Genomic DNA, 18,299 nt, shown 5'->3' with positions numbered 1-18,299 from the left:
TGCAGAGCAATTTTGTCCAATGTGATAACAAGTCAATGGATTAAAAGGATTGCTTGGGTGTTTTGTTCTGTTTTGGTTTGGGTTGGGTTTTTTGTGTGTTTTTTTTTTTGTTTGTTTAATGAAGAGTTCCACTGGTCAAATCTCATTGGGCTGTGTAAATCCCAGAGGATGTCCTGCCCAAATTTTGCAGTTTTCTGATGACCATTTGGACACACAGGATTGTATTGCAGATCCACTGCCTCCCTGGGCATGTTTTGGTCTTTGGGAAAGTGAGACTTTTCAGATGGAAGAAGTCAAAGTGCCATTGTATGCTTTCTTTTTTTTAACTATAATTAGCTTAAGGTATTAATATAAAAAGTAGGTAGCTGCATCTAATGATTTTTGTGTGTGTCTGTGTGTGTGTAATCTGAACCATCTGCCTCTAGATATTAAGGAGTTCACTCTTTAATCCAGATTATGGCTGACAAACTGGTTTTGGCATTCACGTTTCACTAGCACTGTGCCCCTGAGGCGCTGCCGTGGCTGTAGAAACCCTCTTGCTCACGACTGTTGATTTTGAAATTTACTCTTCTGTTTGTTTGTTTTGGCTCTCTCATAGTTGTTTGCCTGTAGCTCCTTTCCTCTTGAGGATGGCCTTCCTAATGAAAAGTATGTTAAGCAACCAGGTAAAGAATTTGGGGCTTGGAGGTGGAGGAGAAGAAAGCAAAGAAGAAAGCACTCCTTCCGACCCAGCAGCTGCTGCAGGAATGACCAGAGAGGAGTATGAGGAGTACCAGAAGCAAATGGTTGAGGAGAAGTGAGTACCCGTTCCCTTATTAGCGGCATGGGGGGTGCATCTTTGTGACCTTGAGCAGGTAGAAATATCCCAAGAGAAACCCAGATGACAGCTCTCCCCTCCACCTCTCTGCTTTAACATAGAGAGATCCTTGCTAGAGGCTTTCCAAAACAGAAGCTCACCAACTGCAGATGACAAAATGCTGCATCTGCCCTTTTTCCCTCATTCTCTGACTCTCTACTACACTCTTCCTGCTCTCTCTGCAGCATGATGTGCTGGATCCAATCCTAACGGGACTTGCTTTATCCGTCACATTTTCCCACAGTTGCAAGGATGGTTGTGGCACAGGAATGAGTGGCTTCTCACACTGTATGATTTGCTCTCCTAAAGCCCTGTGCAGGTGTAAACTCCTCTTTGTCTGTGTTCATTGTGGCAGACATAGAAAAAGTAACATGTGCTATACATCAGAGAGAAGTTTTTAAGTGGTTGCCTTTTATAGCTGTGTTTTTGGTCACTTTTTCTAAAATCAACTTAAAATAGGCAGCGCTTTGCAATCGATTAAATCCCATGAGTGTTATTATTTTTGTTTTCTGTATGAAAACAGAAGTAAAATAGAGGACTTCTACCACGTGGGAGTTCAAGGCATGCATAATTATGGTGAAAACAATTGACTTTTAAATCTGAGATGCATCTGTTCTTCTAATGATCAATTACATAATGATTGTGTAAATCCATTCTGTAAGATGATTATAGGTGAAAGGTTAATGACCGATGGAATCCAAGGTATCCAGGTCTGTATTTAGTAGCAGTCCTTTTTATCATAAGACCTCAAGCAGGTATCGTTTGCTTCGGAACAAAATACAGGATGTTTTGCTTCATGTTTTTGTCACAAGGAAGACTTATAAATAATCACCTGCAGATGGAACGGGTCTCTGCTGACACTGGAGAACAAACCAGGGTCCCTGGGACAGGGAAAACTCTTGGAAAGAGTATTATTTGTACCACATTTTCCAGTGCTGTGTGTCTTTATGTACAGAAATGTGCTGAGGAATCAGTGCAGGAGCACATCAGTTTGGGAGATGGGAAGTACTTTCAAAAAGAAATTTGCTGAGAACAGTCCATGCTCTGCGGTTATGTAAGTGAGGTCAGAGAGGTGATGAGCTCTGCTGGAGTCATGGCCTTTGATACAGGGCTGCCCTGGCTTTGGACAGGATTCTGTGCTTCATTGGCCTTTTTATTTATTCCTTTTTTTTTTTTTTTTAATGCAACAAAACCCACCAGAAATGCAGGGATTGCTGTTTCTCAGGAGAACATGCAGTATGGAGGAGCAGACAGGTGATTTCTGCTGGCAATCTCCAGCATTAAGGGCAAGAAGGGGCCACCAGTTAGTGCTGCACATCTGCCCCTGGCTGTCATGCAACGACCCCTACACCTGTTCCCTGTAGCTGCAGCACTTTGTATTCCAGGGAATAATTAAACCCCACAGCAAACCAGGGCCAGGGTGATGATGGAAGGCTGCCAAGTCATCCCGTGATGCTAGGGCAAGTGAAAAGCTCAGGTTGAGCAGAGAATTCCCCCTTCCACATCTCATAGGGTACACAGCAGTGTCACTGGAAGGGATGTGCTGACCCAGTGGGGACATTCCCAACACTGTATGACCAGTGACTGCTCCTGCAGAGGAGTGGTTGGGGAATAGAAGGGTTGAGAAAGAATGGGAAAACATGCCACTAGCACACAAACAATCTCTTCACAACCATCCCCATAATCAATGACTGAATGCTGTTTAAGTTGGCTTCCAGTTAATGAGAACTGAAGAGGAAAAAAACCCAAAAAAACTCAGTCACAGAAGGAGAGGGAAAATAACATTTTATCTTGCAAGAAGTTTGATATTGTCTGGAACAAAACAAATTTTGGCTGAGAACTTCTACAAAAAAAAAAAAAAAAAAAGCATTTGGGGGGGGTGGAAAGAACGTCAGCATCATCTCATAAAAGTCATAGAATGGTTTGGGTTGGAAGCGATTATCAAGTTCCAATTCCCCTGCTGCAGCAGGGCCACCTACCTCCAGATCTGGCACTAGACCAGGCTGCTCAGGGCTCCATCCAACCTGATCCTGAATGCCTCCAGGGACAGAGCATTCACAGCTTCTCTGGGCAGCTAGCTGTGCTAGCACCTCAGCACTCCCTCTGTGAAGAACTCCCCTTACATCCAATCTAAACCTTCCCTCCTCGAGCTTAAAACCATTCCCTGCTGATGTTTGGAAGTTGGGCAGTTATGACAGAGGATGCTTATCCTATTCTTACATCCTTTCTCTGCCCACTGCAGGACAGATAACTCTGGGATGCTTGAGTTTTTGGTCAGACCCAGAAAGGCCATTTTGCCACTGTGGACCCTTAAACTAGGAGCCCATGTTTGCAGGACACTGCCATCACTGCAAACGCCCTGGGTGGGATAAGCAAGGAACAAACACAGCTTGTCTGCTCTGCTCATTTGAATTGTTATGGTGAGTAAGAACAGCAAAACCTTCAGACCAGCAGTGCTGGTTCCTCCTTTCCTCTTCAGAGAACTCAGGGAAAGCTCTCTCAGAAAGAGTTTGGTGATTGGAGAATTCAAGCCCCTTGACATCACTTTGTTTTTATCTCTCCTTTGTGCCTTTGGGCAAGTTGCCTTGGGAGTAACTGCTGCACCCAAATTTGTGTAGCTCAGAAGCTGCCTTGGTGAAAAGAGAGCTATTAAATCAATATCTTGAAGAAACTTCTTTTATTCCTTCTTTTTTCCAGGATGGAAAGAGATGCAGCATTTGCACAGAAGAAGGCAGAAAGAGCTTGTCTGAGGGTTCACCTGAGAGAGAAATACAGGCTCCCCAAGGTAAGGTGCAGCTTGTGGCCCCAAAGAGGCCCAGGCAACACTTCTTGTGCAGTCATCACAGAACAGTTTGAGTTGGAAGGGACCCTTACAGACCACATGGTCCCACTCCCTGCAGTGCACAGAAATACCCACAGCTTCACCAGGAGCTCAGAGCCCATCCAGTCTGACCTTGGGTGCCTGCAGGGATGGGGCACCACCACCTCTCTGGAAAACTATGCCAGTGATTCACTGCCCTTAATGTAAAGAACTTCTTCTTTATATCCACCCTAAATCTCCTCTTCCAATTTGAAACCACTTCCCTTTGTATTCTCACACCACACCCTTTTAAAGAGTCTGTCCCCTTCTTTCCTATACCCCTTTTGGATACTGAGGCACTTTCAGGTCTCCCTAGAGCCTTTTCTTTTGCCTGGTCACAGCTTTAGATCCGTTTTTCTCCATTCCACAAACAGAAAGATGCCAGCAGTTATCTCTGTAACATTAGTTCTGAAACAAGAGCAGACAAGTTGGATCTCTGCTTGGATCGAGCCCTACTGTCAGTGTGCTTGGCTGTAACTCAGTGACATACACCGATTTAAAAACAAAACAAAGCAAAACCACCCTGAAAGCAAAGAGGGAAAATCACTGAGAACTCTTCTACGTTTAATGCTCCAAAATTCGGAAGGCCCATTTCTACCATTGTCCTCCCCGAGGTGGAAGCAGACTGCCCATTCATTTTTGCTTTAGAGCTGCTGAAGCTGCAAAGTACTCCTAGTGAAACAGAAACACAGAGAGCAGAATGACAAGTCACCAACCTGCAGGTTTCCTATCAGCAAGCAGAGCTGCAACGCTCCCAGACCAGGGCAGAGAGCCAGGACAGAAAGGATGGAAAGCCCTCCCTGTCCCTGTGGGCTGTGGGTAAGTGGCTCCAAAAGGACTACTGCTGCTCAGGAAATGGCCTCAAAGTCATTGCAGGTGGGATGCTGGAAATGTCAGTGAAGCCACGGAGGGGAGAGGAGTGGTTAAAGAATCATTAGGAAAGGAATAGACAGCAGAAGCAGAAAATGTTGTTAGATGAAAGCTGCTGTCTTTAGCAGCTTGAAGTTGGAATGCAGTTTTAATCATTCTGTCTCAAAATAATGATAAGGGAACAGTGAAAGTGATGGAGTACTCAATGGCCTTGGCACAGCAGTGTCAGACCTGAGGGGATACGATGGATGTGTGTCAGCTCATGAGTGTCATGAAGGCAGTAAATAGGGAACAATTATGCCACCGTTTCCAAACACCAGCTGAAATCAGAAGTATTCCAGAGGAAGTTTCCATCAGCAGTGGCAGTCTGAGTGCTAACATCAGATGATGTGCCTGGCTTCACAGTTGTTAGAGAAGAGAAATCCCCTTCCTGACCGCTCTGGAAGTATAGAAAAATATGAAATAATTCTCCCACATCTTTTCTGGCTTTTTATTTATTTATTCTTTTTCCCCTAAAGCCCCAAAAGGGCATTGTTTTTTGCTTCCTGCCATTTTCCATGTTATCTGCAAACATTTAGGCATGGTATACTGTGCACTCTAACACAGAGTACTCAACCCAAAGCAGCCATGCAGGGACTCTGTCATTAGTGCAAAGAGACCAACATCTTGAACCTCATCCATCCAAACCTCCAGAGAGGTTTATCCTCATCCACTCCACGTTCTGATGGCTCATCTTCCTTGGTTCAGCCAAACGATGTACACCACCACAGAGGTTCTCCACTTGCTGCTGATGACTTGGCAAATCTGCTGGGAAATGAAGGAAGCTGAGGTGGTTTATATGTCATTGAACTGCTCTTATCCTGGATACTCTTTCATTTCTTACAAAGGATTTCTGAACAGACTAATTTTCCAGCTTCTTTAAGACGTTCTTCAGGTATAGTTATTGAAATGTGACTACAGTGATTTACAGAAATGTTTTCATTCGAGCAAATGCCTCCCAGAAATAACATCTGTTTTCTGGAGCTCCCTGTTTGCTTCTCCATTTGCAGATAACTCTATGACCTTGTGATGCATGCGGTCTCTGTGAGGGTTTTGTTTTTTTTGTTTTTTTCATTTCATTTCTTGCAGCCAGCTCAGTTCAGGTCTTGCTGGTCCAGTGGCCACATGAAAATGTAGGCTTCTCTGTCTCATGGTGGGCCTTGTCATATCAGCCCTGTTCTAAATAGGATGAACTGAGATGTGTTTAACTTAAGTCCTGTGTTCCTGCTCTGTTGTGCATAACTACAAAGGTGTTCATGTGCTGAACCACCATCATAGAACCACCAAGGTTGGAAAAGACCTCTAAGATCATCCAGTCCAAACATCCACCTACCACCAATACTGACCACTAAATCATGTTCCTAAGTACCACATCTAAATGTTTCTTGAACACTTCCAGGGCTGGTGACTCCATGTCTTCCTTGTAGTGAGTGGGACAGAAAGCCCATATTTCTTGTCAGTTTGGAGCCCAGGTAGTTAGAATCCTGGCTTTTGTTTCAGCATAATTACAGTATTCTAGTACTACACGGCTCATATTTCCCAGCCCCTCCTATTCTGTGATTGGAGTGATAGCACAAGTCAAGGGTGAGAACTATCCACAAAACTTTTTACTCTCTATATTAATTCAGCAGCAGTAACAAAATTAACTATCAAGAGGGATTCCAACACATTCAAGATATCCTCAGTTAACAAATTATTAATACCACATTATATTTCATTCATAAAGGCTCAGGGTTGCTATCACAGCAGGGAATACAAAGTCATCCCAAAGCCTGTGGGCATCTGCCCCATTGTGACCCAACTTGAAGCAAAACCAAGGGGAAACCCTTCCGGGAGCTGTCAGCTCTCATGATTTTAGCTTTGACAGAGCACAAGCCTTGCAAAGTGGTTGTGTGAAGCTAGAGCATCGATCCTGCCTGCTGACACCCACCAGAGGGATGTGTTGTTACAGAGTCAGGAAGATAAATGCCAGATTGTCCAGGTACTTGGATAGGCTCTGCCATCTGATGGCTGCTGCTGTCCTAATTAATGCTGTGTCCTTCACTGACCATCAACTACCTGAAAAAAAAATCTGCAGTTTTAGCTACTCTTCATTTCACCTCAGTACTGGTTTCACTAGGATTAATTAAGCTGTGTTACAAGGGCTGATCCACAGCCCAAAATTAACAAGTCAGTAGTTAAATACAAGGAAAAGAGCTCTACAAGCATTTCTTCTGTTGCACTGCCCTGCGGGGTTTGAAGAGAACCATTTCTTCTCTTCCTTTCTCTTTTTTTTTCTCCTTCTCTTCTTTTTTTCCTTTTTTTTTCTTCTTTAAGTTATTCACAACACTTTTAATGACAACTTTATAACAATTCCATTTAAAAGAAAACTTTGTAAAATCATTATTTATGGAAACAACATTTCCAAAAGATACTGTTAAAAAAATAAATATATATATACACATAATAATATATATATATATATATATATATATTATTTTAAAAGAGGTGGGCCTTTTTGATGCTAGAACTTCCATGCACTAAAAATACCCCATTGACATATTTCTGTAGAAACAAGGGGGTTTTGTGTCTCTGGAAAATTTCTGCCAACCCTAGCAGCAATATTAAACCTGTCTGAGCTGACAGTTTGCTCTTGCTGTTTCAAACAGTGGGAGGAATCTTTCCTGGCCAAAGGCACTGAAGATGTTTTATGTAGCTTCTTATCCTTGATATGGAAGGAACGTGAGAAAATGAGTGGAATAGCTGGTCAGGATCTCTTTGCAGCTCTGGCTCTGTGACCTTGTGGTTGCTGTCCTGTTAAGTCGTTAAGGGCTATCAGCCTATCATTTTAATTTAGGCTGATGGTGTTCAGTGCAGAAAAATCTCCTTCACATTGAGATGATTGGCCTTATTTCCCTGTACCTAATTGAAGGAGAAGAAAGATGTTATTCTGGCTCGGATGAGGTTTTGAGAGCTGGGAGGAAGACCAATGAAACTCATGAATAGGAGCAGATGTTGTAGGTGGGCCTGAGATCAGTGAAAGTTCTGCTACGAAAAATGCCTCTGTGATGTTACCTGAGTAACAAGAGAGACCTCAATGTTGCTCTGTTCCAGCAGTGTGATGTGGCATTGCTCACATTCATCAAGCATTGGTCTGAAAATGGCATTTATTTCAATTCCTCTCCTAATTCCTTGGACTCTCACTCGCAGGAGACCACATATTCAGAAAGTCCACCACCAAATATGCCACCTCCTCCCACAGCCGTGAGCCGGTCCAGATCGCTCCTCCCGTTGCCACGCGCTGCTGTCGTCAGGATGAATTCACTGGGTTTCCCTCAACCACATCACTCCATGTTGGGCTCTGTGGTCGCTGTGTCTGTCTGCCTGTGTGCGACAAGCACGAGAGAATATTAGGACATCCGCATCCACCCCCGATGCACTGTTTGAAGCACCCACAGAAATGCCAGAAGCAAAGGCAACGAAGCACGTTAGAAAGCAGAGCCACGTAGGCTGTGAAAAGAAGTGCCTGCACGATATAAGCACGAGCCACGAATCACCCGGTTTGCTGAATTTTATTCTTTTTCCCCGACGTACTGGAGGTGCCGAGCCCATCCCTGAGCCCCCGGCTGCCCTCTAGTGCCACTCTCGCAGAACTGCACCGCTCTTCTCTGCAAAAACATCTGAACGAGAGGCGAAGCTGCAATTCGGGCTGAGCAACGAACCCGCCTCGTGACTGAGAGAAAGCCTGTACTGAAAATGTCTGGGAGCCCTAGTTCGGAACCTGGGATGAAAAGTACGTTTTTCGCTGACTGACTTCCCAAGGGGAAGGGAGAAGAGAGGACTGTTATCCCTAGAGAGTTGGGCAGGATTTTTTGAAACAGGTACCATGAGGGAGAAAAGGAAAAAAAAAAGAGGACAAGGAGAGGAAAAGGAGGTGAGGAGAGGAGAGGAGAGGAGAGGAGAGGAGAGGAGAGGAGAGGAGAGGAGAGAGAGGAGAGGAGAGGAGAGGAGAGGAGAGGAGAGGAGAGGAGAGGAGAGGAGAGGAGAGGAGAGGAGAGGAGAGGAGAGGAGAGGAGAGGAGAGGAGAGGAGAGGAGAGGAGAGGAGAGGAGAGGAGAGGAGAGGAGAGGAGAGGAGAGGAGAGGAGAGGAGAGGAGAGGAGAGGAGAGGAGAGGAGAGGAGAGGAGAGGAGAGGAGAGGAGAGGAGAGGAGAGGAGAGGAGAGGAGAGGAGAGGAGAGGAGAAAAGGAAAAGGAAAAGGAAAAGGAAAAGGAAAAGGAAAAGGAAAAGGAAAAGAGAAGAGAAGAGAAGAGAAGAGAAGAGAAGAGAAGAGAAGAGAAGAGAAGAGAAGAGAAGAGAAGAGAAGAGAAGAGAAGAGAAGAGAAGAGAAGAGAAGAGAAGAGAAGAAAAGAAAGAAAAGAAAAGAAAAGAAAAGAAAAGAAAAGAAAAGAAAAGAAAAGAAAAGAAAAGAAAAGAAAAGAAAAGAAAAGAAAAGAAAAGAAAAGAAAAGAAAAGAAAAGAAAAGAAAAGAAAAGAAAAGGAAAAGAAAAGAAAAGAAGAAAGAAAAAAAAAGAGGAAGGAAGGAAAGAAGGGAAAGGGAAGAGGGAAAGGGAAAGGGAAAGGGAAAGGGAAAGGGAAAGGGAAAGGGAAAGGGAAAGGGAAAGGGAAAGGGAAAGAAAAAAAAGAAAAAATAAAAAGGGAAAAAGTGGAAAAAAGAAAAAAGAAGGAAAAGGAAATAGAAGGAAAGGGATAAAAAGAAAAAAGAAAGAAAAGAAAGGAAAAAATGAAGGAAAAAATAAATTTGGGAAAAAAGGAAAAGAAAAAAAAAAGCAAACAAAATAATTCTGTGCATAAGGTCTCATTTTAGTCACCTCTGATTGCCCTGCCCTCACAATGCACAGTGTAGAAGAAAGCTGTCTCCCACAGCTCCACCAGAGCCCAGAGCTGCTCCAGACTGTAGGTCTGGAGAAATATACCATATCTTCCCATTCCTGCAAGAAACATGGATGTATGCTAGCTCTGTGCATGACTGGTGACGTCCCTGGGGCATAAAATAATATCCACCATACTCCTCTATTTTCATAAGTGGCAAAATGCCGCTTGTTCCAGGCTGCAAGTGCTCAGCAGAGTGACAGGCACAGAAAGAGGAAAAGATATCCTGAGGGCAACTTTAATTACAGAAGGATTAATTATGTAAAAAAGGGAAGTACAAGATTTTAAGTGGTTGATTGGATTGTAGGCTTAAATCTCTAAACACCAGCATTTTAATTAGTGGATGAACAGTAAAATATCATTAGATTTTTTTGTTGTTGTTGTTAGGCTTTGTTTTCCTTTTTGGAGGCTGAGACAGCCACTGAACAGCATTTCCCCGCAGCCTCACCATGCCCTGTAAGGTTGTGGGTTTAAATCCTCAGAAGTGATACTGTCAAAGGCATAAAGATGTTGGAATGGGCTTTTAAAGGCCATGTGGTCCTATCCCTGCAGTGCACAGGGACACCCACAGCTCCATTAGAGCTCAGAGTCCCTCCAGGAGCCTGACCTCGGGTCTCTGCAGAGTTTGGGTACTACATCTCTGGGCCAACCCGTGCCAGTGCCTCACCACACTTATTGCAAATATCTTTTATCCTTACACCCAGTCTAAATCTCCCCTCTTTCGGTTTGAAACCACTAAACCACTTCCCCTTGTCCTCCCAGATCAGACCCTTCAGATAAGAGTCTGTCTCCCTCTTTTCTACAGCTCCCCTTTAGGTACTCCAACAGGTCCACATCCCTCCTGCACTGAGCAGTCCCCATCGGATGCAGTGCTCCAGGTGAGGTCTCACAGCACGGAGCAGAAGGGCAGATCCCATCCTCACCCTGCTGGCTGCACTGCTTTGGATGCAGGCCAGGGGACGGCTGACCTTCTGGGCTGTGACTTGTGATAACAAGTCCAAACATATTTGTTATTCTGAAAAATGCAAGTTATTTCAGGTAGCGCAGCTTGGAAGAGGAGCTCTAAATATTGCCAGTATCACCCGCAAAGCAAACACTGACAGAGAAAGCATGAAACTCAGGACTGAGCAGGGCCCCCTTTTCAGTGCAAAATCTAAAGCTCCATGCTATCTGGGACAGATTTATAAGAGAAAGCAGTCCCTTAATGAACCTAATCCTATTAACAGAATTGTCAACTTAGGTTTGTCATCAGAAAGATGTTGTTAGCCATGAGAGATTCAGTCTATGGACAATTTTGCCTTTGCAGAGTACTCAGCGCATAAGTTCCATACAAAAGAAAGTGCATTTTTACTGCTCTTCATATGATACTACCAGCTGATTTCATTCAGCTTGCTTTCTTGTAAGCAGCTTTCAACACAAGGTCACCTAAGAACAGATCTAAAATCTGACATAGGGCAAAAATAAAAGTTCCACCATCAGATATGCCTTGAAAGCTGGTCATCCGAACTGATCGAGTTCAGATGTGTTTAATGAAAAGCTTTCATCTAAAACACCAGAAGCATGGGCCTGGAGCAACCCCTCTAACTGCACAACTGCCTCGGGACACTGCACGTCCAGAACCAGGAAAGAGATATCGGTAACAGCGAGTGAATGCAACTGAGAAGGTCAGAAGGGAAACGAGAGGTGAGCACGTGCTCGGGATGCACACAGATTGCTTCCTGCATCTTTCTGCTCCATGCTCGGCATTCATACCATCCCCTTGCAGTCGGCTGAGGAGCTCCACATGAGGTGGGAGAAGTGTTGCCTGAAGATGTATATACTAAACTCAATGCATGGTGATGCAAGTGGTGACTTGTGTTAATAAACAAGGAAACAAACAAAACACACACACACATACAAAAACACCCAGAAAAAGACTTTTATTCAGTTCTTGCCTTCTTTCTGAGCTGGAATCAGTTGAATTCTTCAAGGTTTTAGCGGAGGGGCTTGAGGTGATGGTGCCTGTGATGCAGGAGAGGAACATCTGACCTTGCCCCCATCCAACCTGTACAAAGAATGCATCCACAGCACAGCAACTCTTCCCCATGACCTCACTGCCTTTTTCAAGCCACCAACCTGCACCATAGACTCACTGTGTCCCTTTGAAAGCAGGAATTCTGTTGCAGCATGGTTGCACCAGGGCACACCTTCTGCCCCAGTGATGGGGGGCTGTGTTGATGGCCGAACTTCGCATACCTCAGGGAGTGGCTGTGCCATCTGCTCCAGGTGGAGGATCCCTGCCCCTTCCCAAAGCACTGATGTGGGCACTGCTCCTCACCATCATCTGCTGCTCAACAGCAGGATGTTTGTCATTCTTTGGTATTTAGAGGGAGTGAGTATTCAGATGCCATCAGGTGCTGTTTCAATAGCAAATGCTGATAAAGACTTCTGAAAGGAAAGCATCTCGCCATGAGCAGAACATGCAGTCACATCATCTCAAGCAGCTTCTGCTCTATTGCACTGAGATGGGAATATTGTGAAGCCCCACTTTAATGAATATCACTCTCTATCTAGAGACCACAGGGGATGAATATCAACCAGGCAGGAAGAGGAACTTATCTCGGGAGTACTTCAATGCATGCAGCCTTCAGATAAGTGCCTGAAAACAAAAAATCCTGCTGACTTTTAAGTCTTCTTGGTGATCCAAATCTTTCCTTAACAGCCCAAAGTGGAACAGCTCTGGATCCACAGTGGATAAATTAGTCTGCAAGTTTATGTTTACAGATCTGATGTAAGCAGATGGTTATACTCTTTTCTACTTTTATGCCTGTGTGCCATGCTCCTATCAGGAGCTCAGTTGGATCACTAACAGAATGGACCTAGCTGAGTCTGACTACATCAGGAGCACAGTCAGGTCCAAACAATATTCCCAGGCACTGGGGCTCCATCGTCTGTGCTGCTGAATTGTCAGCGCGGTGTCTGCCCCAGTTCTGGCCTGGGCAGCCTCCCAAGCAGCTCACGGGGCTGGTTTGGGAGCGAGGACAGGCATTCCCAATGGGCAGCTGGATGTTTTGTAGGGCGAGAGAGCTCAATAGCAGGCCAGCTGGCCCTGGGGCAAGAGGCCAGTGCCAGGCATGTTTAATGGACTAGCAATAGATGTTCTCCTGTGCTAGCAGAGATCCTAAAGGGGTACTAAGCCCTTGCAGAGATGGGTGTATCCAGACACAGGGCAGTGTGTCTGCCACTACCAGAGCTGTGCATGGCTTTGGGTGAGGGGCAGACCTAGCTAGACCTGCAGCCCCAGCTGTACTCTGATCTGTGCTACAGTCACAAAGGACAGGCACAGCAGTGCATCACCAACACTGCATGCAGGAGCAACCACTTGGAGCTGCATGCTCACTGCGTATGCAGGTGCTTGCAGTGTCAGACTGACTTTAAGAATGTCCTGTGGGAAAATCTCACCTCTATGAAAATAGACCTTATTTCCACCAGGCTTTAAAAGTCAGACACACAAAAACAAACACAAACCTCCACACTTAATTGGATGCTTAATGCAACATTTCTGTTTAAGTACTCAAGTGACAGAGCCAGATCTGGCAAACTTCAGGAGAAAAAGGCCATGCACTTTTTGTGGGCTTCTTCATTTGCTGGTGAACAGCCCCCCACTGCTGAAGCTCATGTTAGGGCTGCTGAGAACAGGACCAGGCTGAATGCAGAAGCAAGTGTAATTCCAATGCTTCTGGCAGAACTGCTCTACCTTCATCCAAATCTGAGCACATTCATCTGGGGTCAGAGATCCCTCTGAAACCCCAAACAGTGTTGTGCGTCACATCTCAAGCTTCAGCAGGACAGGACTTTGCTGCAAAGCCTTGCCAAGCAGTGCTTGGCATTGCCAGAGTGGACTGTGTGTGTTGTATGGCCATTTCTACACATAATATCCTCTAGCATGCAGTGATGATATCTTCAGTAAGTTTCTCTAAAAGAAAGAAAATGAGTGTAGGGTGGTTAATGGGGACTACAGTAACTAACCTCATCTCTTTTCATCTCCCTGTACTGAGCATTTCAAAAGAGCGACTCGTCTGATAGCCAGTGCTTGTGGATGGAAAGCATAAAGAATTGCTCCCATGTCACCACCAGTCAAGAACACTTGTGCTGCTTGGGATACTGCCTGTAGCTCCCCTAGACCTGTTGGCAACACCCTTACTCATTTTAGCCACATAGTAGTATCCATTATGAAAAACCGTCCGTATTTTTCACAAGAGGTACAGGGAGAAATCAGATTAAAGAGCAATAGAGTTGCTGCAAACATAATGCTGTGCAAATAAATATAACATTAAAATAATGTCTATGCAGTCAAGCATACCAACCTGCCTTGTCCTTGCAAAGCCCTGAAACTACACAGCCATTGCTCATATACATCCTTCCATTCATTCATACATTCATTCATTCATGCAGACCCAAGACCCCTCACTCTCAAGAACACCTCCTGCTGACAGCATTGCTGCTTATTCATATCAGGCCTTTGCTGCTGTCATGCTTCATTTTGGAGATGTAATGAGGCATTAATGCTTATCTTTGATGTGTGAACTGTGTCAAAATATCCTGTTCTTCTGAGCTCTGGTTGCATCGGAATCCACCACAAAATGTGAACAAAATCACCATTGTTTGAAAAACCGACGGAGCCGCAGCGATAGTGCGTTGCAGCTGGCAGCAGGAAGGAGCATGTGCCCTGCTCCCTGCACCCCAATGCTTCCCACCACTCAGACAGCTCCTTCTCCTCTCTCCTTTCACTTTCTCCTCCTCACACCAAACCTCAGTCCTCTTCTTGGTTGCCGCAGCCCTCCTGTTTCCCTGCTTACCAGCACTGCTCTGAATGCGTGCCAAGCAGCTCCTCATCATGACTCCGAGTGCCAACCACACAGGCATGGGTTAAATGTAGTTTGGTGATGATGCAGACCTTCCTTCCAGCAATTATTTTCCAGGTTTTCTCATAATGTGTGAGCTTTGTTTTTGTGAGGCTGTAGGTAGGAGACACTTCAGACTAACCCCTCCAATTTGTTATCAGGTTTCTTTCAGGTTTCACTAAGAACTCAGAAAAGCATTCAGACCTTAGTGTCAGAAACCCTATTTGCATCCTTTTTTAGGAATTACTGCATCTGCTGCAGACAGTTTTTGGCCTGTTCTCTTCTGTATATCTAGCTGTTCAGACAGCTGTCTCAATGTGCAGTTGGATCATTATCTTTTCCTTACTGCTTCCCAATAGAAAGTATATGAAATGCAAAACTGAGAGCAACTTTCCAGGGTGAAACTCCAAAACAGGAACAGAGAAACAGATGCCAGAACTAGCGTGACTTGAATGACACTGGAATATAGAACCAAGCACTGTGGCTGTTCTTGTGGGTTTGTGGTAGACCCCAGCACAGCAATTTCTTTCTGCAGATCAATTTGCATATATACATATAAAGCACCTGACTTTTCTGGTTTGCTTTGATTTGTTATGGGCAGACACTGCACAGCAGTGGTGGATAATTCAGTTCTGGAGCAGAAGAACCTATTTATGATTACAGTTCTGCTGCAACAACATATTTCAATGGAAATATCTGTGCAGTGAACTTGTTGACCCACCCTCATGGGCATTAGGAAAAATCTCTTCTCCAGGCTCTGGAACCGGCTGCCCAGGAAGGTGGTGGAGTCACCATTCCTGGAGGTGTTCAAGAAACATATAGATGCTGTACTGAGGGATGTGGTTTGGTGGGAAATATTGGTGGTAGGTGGGTGGTTGGACTGATTGATTTTGGAGGTATTGGATCACCTTGGTGATTCCACAGTTCTGTGAAGACAAACAAACAAAGCCAAACAAACACAAAGGAGTCTCACTGTCAGGTCCTGAAATCCCATAGCACACTGTTTTTGTTTTCTGTTCTTGTGTCAGAGCGAACTGGATGAGAACCAGATACAGATGGCTGGAGATGATGTGGGTTTGCCAGAAGACCTCCAGAAGATGGTGGCAGAAGATCAGATAGAAGAAGAAGACAAGGACTCTATCCTGGGACAGTTGCAGAACATTCAGAATATGGACATGGATGCAATCAAGGAAAAGGCACAAGCCACCTTCACTGAGATCAAACAGGCTGCTGAGCAGAAATGTTCTGTGATGTAGGAGAGACATCACCACCCCAGGGCTGTCAGTCCAACTCTATCTCACAGGGTTGTGGGCAGGCAGGGGGTGCACCTAGCTCTATAGCAGTGCATGTCAACATGAGAGAGACAGACTTTAAAACCTCCTGGGGGGGAGCATTTAGTTGCTGTGCCTGCTTAGTGTAGTGGCAGAGATTATTCTATTATTATTATTATTATTTTTAATGTAACATTTGTTTCCACAAGGAAAAGATGGCTTAAAACAAAACAACAACAAAAGCAAATGCTGGGGGAAAAGCGTGCCTTTCTCCATCTTTTCAAAGTGTCCAAAATACTACTGAACACGTGTCATTGTCCATTACTATTGTCCTCCCACTGCATGATGTATAGGCAATCACTCATTTAATACTGCTCTCAGAAGTATATGCGTATATATATGTAATCAAAGCACCTTGTTTCAAACATTTTAAGGCAAAATCAATATTTAAATGTTGAACATTTTGCAAGAGTTTTAAAACAAAGGAAAAAAAAATTGGTTTTGATCACCTCTGTTGTAAATAAAGCAAAAGGCAAAAAGTTGAAGCGTAAAATGCTACCACACAATCATGTCATTGCATGTGGATGTGAGTGGGGACCTGCAGGTCACCCACAGCAATGAGATATCGCACATGAAATTCCACACAGGACCTACGTTACCCTCTCGCACGCCTGACACTCATAATATAAAAGCACTCATACGGAGCCCTGCTATTCTGTAAAATAAAGCACTTTGTAAATTCTACAAGAGCTGGCTTGTAAATGAAATATGCAAATGGGGATATGTAGCACCTTCCTACAGGTTTGTAAGTGTCTTTCTCTCTCAGACTCCACCCAGTCAAATAAAAATATTCCTTCAAAATGAATAACTGCAGTAAATGTGGTTTGTCTCCTTCTTCCCTTCCCTTCCCTCCCCTCCCCTCCCCTCCCCTCCCCTCCCCTCCCCTCCCCTCCCCTCCCCTCCCCTCCCCTCCCCTCCCCTCCCCTCCCCTCCCCTTCCCTTCCCTTCCCTTCCCTTCCCTTCCCTTCCCTTCCCTTCCCTTCCCTTCCCTTCCCTTCCCTTCCCTTCCCTTCCCTTCCCTTCCCTTCCCTTCCCTTCCCTTCCCTTCCCTTCCCTTCCCTTCCCTTCCCTTCCCTTCCCTTCCCTTCCCTTCCGTCTTCTCCCTTCCCCTTCCCATCCTCTTCCTTCCCTCTTCTCCAAAGCACAAGATACAGAACTCTACATGTCTACAAAGCACAGAAGTTACTATTACAATGCACTCCAAACACAGCTCCCCCGGTTCCAAGTTCCCTTTGCCTGCATTGGGTCATATCCTTCACAGCCCATAGAACTGTGGAGGCTCTACCAATCCCCAGTGAGTTAAGAATTTTGCTGAGTGTTTTACTGCTCTTCACGGGGACAGCAACTGCAGCTGACACCAAGACATGGGAAAAGGAGGCCTTTGCACAGAGCAGTTAGAACAGCCAGCCCAGCTCCATTGGCCTCTGATTAGTGAGGATACACCCATCTCTCCCTGCATTTGTTTAAGGTTATTAGGTGTATCCGTGCCGTTCTGTTTTTCAGGCTGAGTTATCTTGTCTATAAAACACCACGGTAAACAGGCCTAAGACTTTTGACCTTTGAATTAAAATGTGCCTGGGACATCCTGAAAATCTTATTGAAAGCATCTGGTGGTTTAAAGGAGCTAATTAAGTTCGTAAGCACATACGGGATCAGCATTTTTGTGGTTTAAGGGGTCAAAGAAGAAAGTACAGTCAGAAACACCAAACGAGCGATTACTGAGTTTCCAAAATATGGTCCAGGTCAGCAGAGGGGAGCAGGGCTGGAGGCAGCTGGGGGATGGGATGGGTGGTACGAGAGCCCCCTGCCCACAGCGAGGGACACTGCCGGGCCCAGCACTGGGCACAGCTGAGCTGATTTGCTGCTGGCAGCGCCTGGGCTGCCTTAGGCACCATTTTTAGAGCTGAAGACATAAAAAGCTTCAGCCTGGCACGGCAGGGCCAGGTCACACGAGGTGTTGGACAGCATCCTGGCTGCAGTGTCCCTGGGTGGTGGGAGCTCACAGCATGTGGTTGTGGTCACCGAAACCTCACGACCACCACCAACCCTAACCCTAACCCAAAAACAATGCAATGCAGTGCAACCCTAACCCTAATACAAATGCAATGCAATGAAACAAGGTGCAGTGCAACTCAGTGCAATGCAACGCAGTGCGACCTTAACCCTATCACCACCATGAAGCAGTGACCTGCAGGGAGCAGCAGCTGGCTTGGGGTGAAGCCAGGGGACCCCAGCAACAGTAGTGCCAGCAGCACACCCAACTCCTGCAGCCCTGAGCAGCCAGCATGGAGCTGGGGGCACAGAGCCGGCAGGACTGGGCTCAGCTGTCAGCCGCAGCAGCACAGCATTTCCTAGGGAGAGTGGAAGGGGTGTGCATTCACAGAGCTCAGCACGGAGCTCTGCACAGCTAACTAGTGCTGAGCCCTAGAGACAGACAGTGGGAGAGCCCGGAGCAGAGTGGGCAGGAAGGACACTGACTGCTCCAACTCCATATAAATACATATCTGTGTTTATGAATATCTCAACCAACGTACATAAACACCTGAAGGGA

The 18,299-nt window shown here is 45.4% G+C and overlaps 1 protein-coding gene across 1 annotated transcript; it reads left to right on the top strand.

The window, feature by feature from the left end:
* Positions 1-629: 629 nt before the first annotated feature.
* CPLX4 (complexin 4) lies at positions 630-16,046 on the top strand. The gene is made up of 3 exons (XM_065747115.1): positions 630-796; positions 3,554-3,641; positions 15,446-16,046. The coding sequence occupies exons 1-3, from the start codon at positions 630-632 to the stop codon at positions 15,671-15,673; spliced, it is 483 nt and encodes a 160-aa protein (XP_065603187.1). The 3' UTR covers positions 15,674-16,046.
* Positions 16,047-18,299: the final 2,253 nt, after the last annotated feature.

Source organism: Cyrtonyx montezumae, unplaced genomic scaffold (genome assembly GCF_038088225.1).
Source record: "Cyrtonyx montezumae isolate F1298 unplaced genomic scaffold, pur_monq_1.0 scaffold_41, whole genome shotgun sequence".
Classification (NCBI taxonomy): Eukaryota; Metazoa; Chordata; class Aves; order Galliformes; family Odontophoridae; genus Cyrtonyx; species Cyrtonyx montezumae.
This window is presented reverse-complemented; position numbering and strand designations above follow the sequence as displayed.

What these genes read in the sequence shown, in the direction of transcription:
- CPLX4 (XM_065747115.1), top strand. Translation starts at nt 630, where the DNA reads ATGGCCTTCCTAATGAAAAGTATGTTAAGCAACCAGGTAAAGAATTTG. An exon ending in AAGCAAATGGTTGAGGAGAA is followed by an intron (nt 797 to 3,553) that starts GTGAGTACCCGT and finishes TCTTTTTTCCAG; the next exon opens with GATGGAAAGAGATGCAGCAT. An exon ending in AGAAATACAGGCTCCCCAAG is followed by an intron (nt 3,642 to 15,445) that starts GTAAGGTGCAGC and finishes TTCTTGTGTCAG; the next exon opens with AGCGAACTGGATGAGAACCA.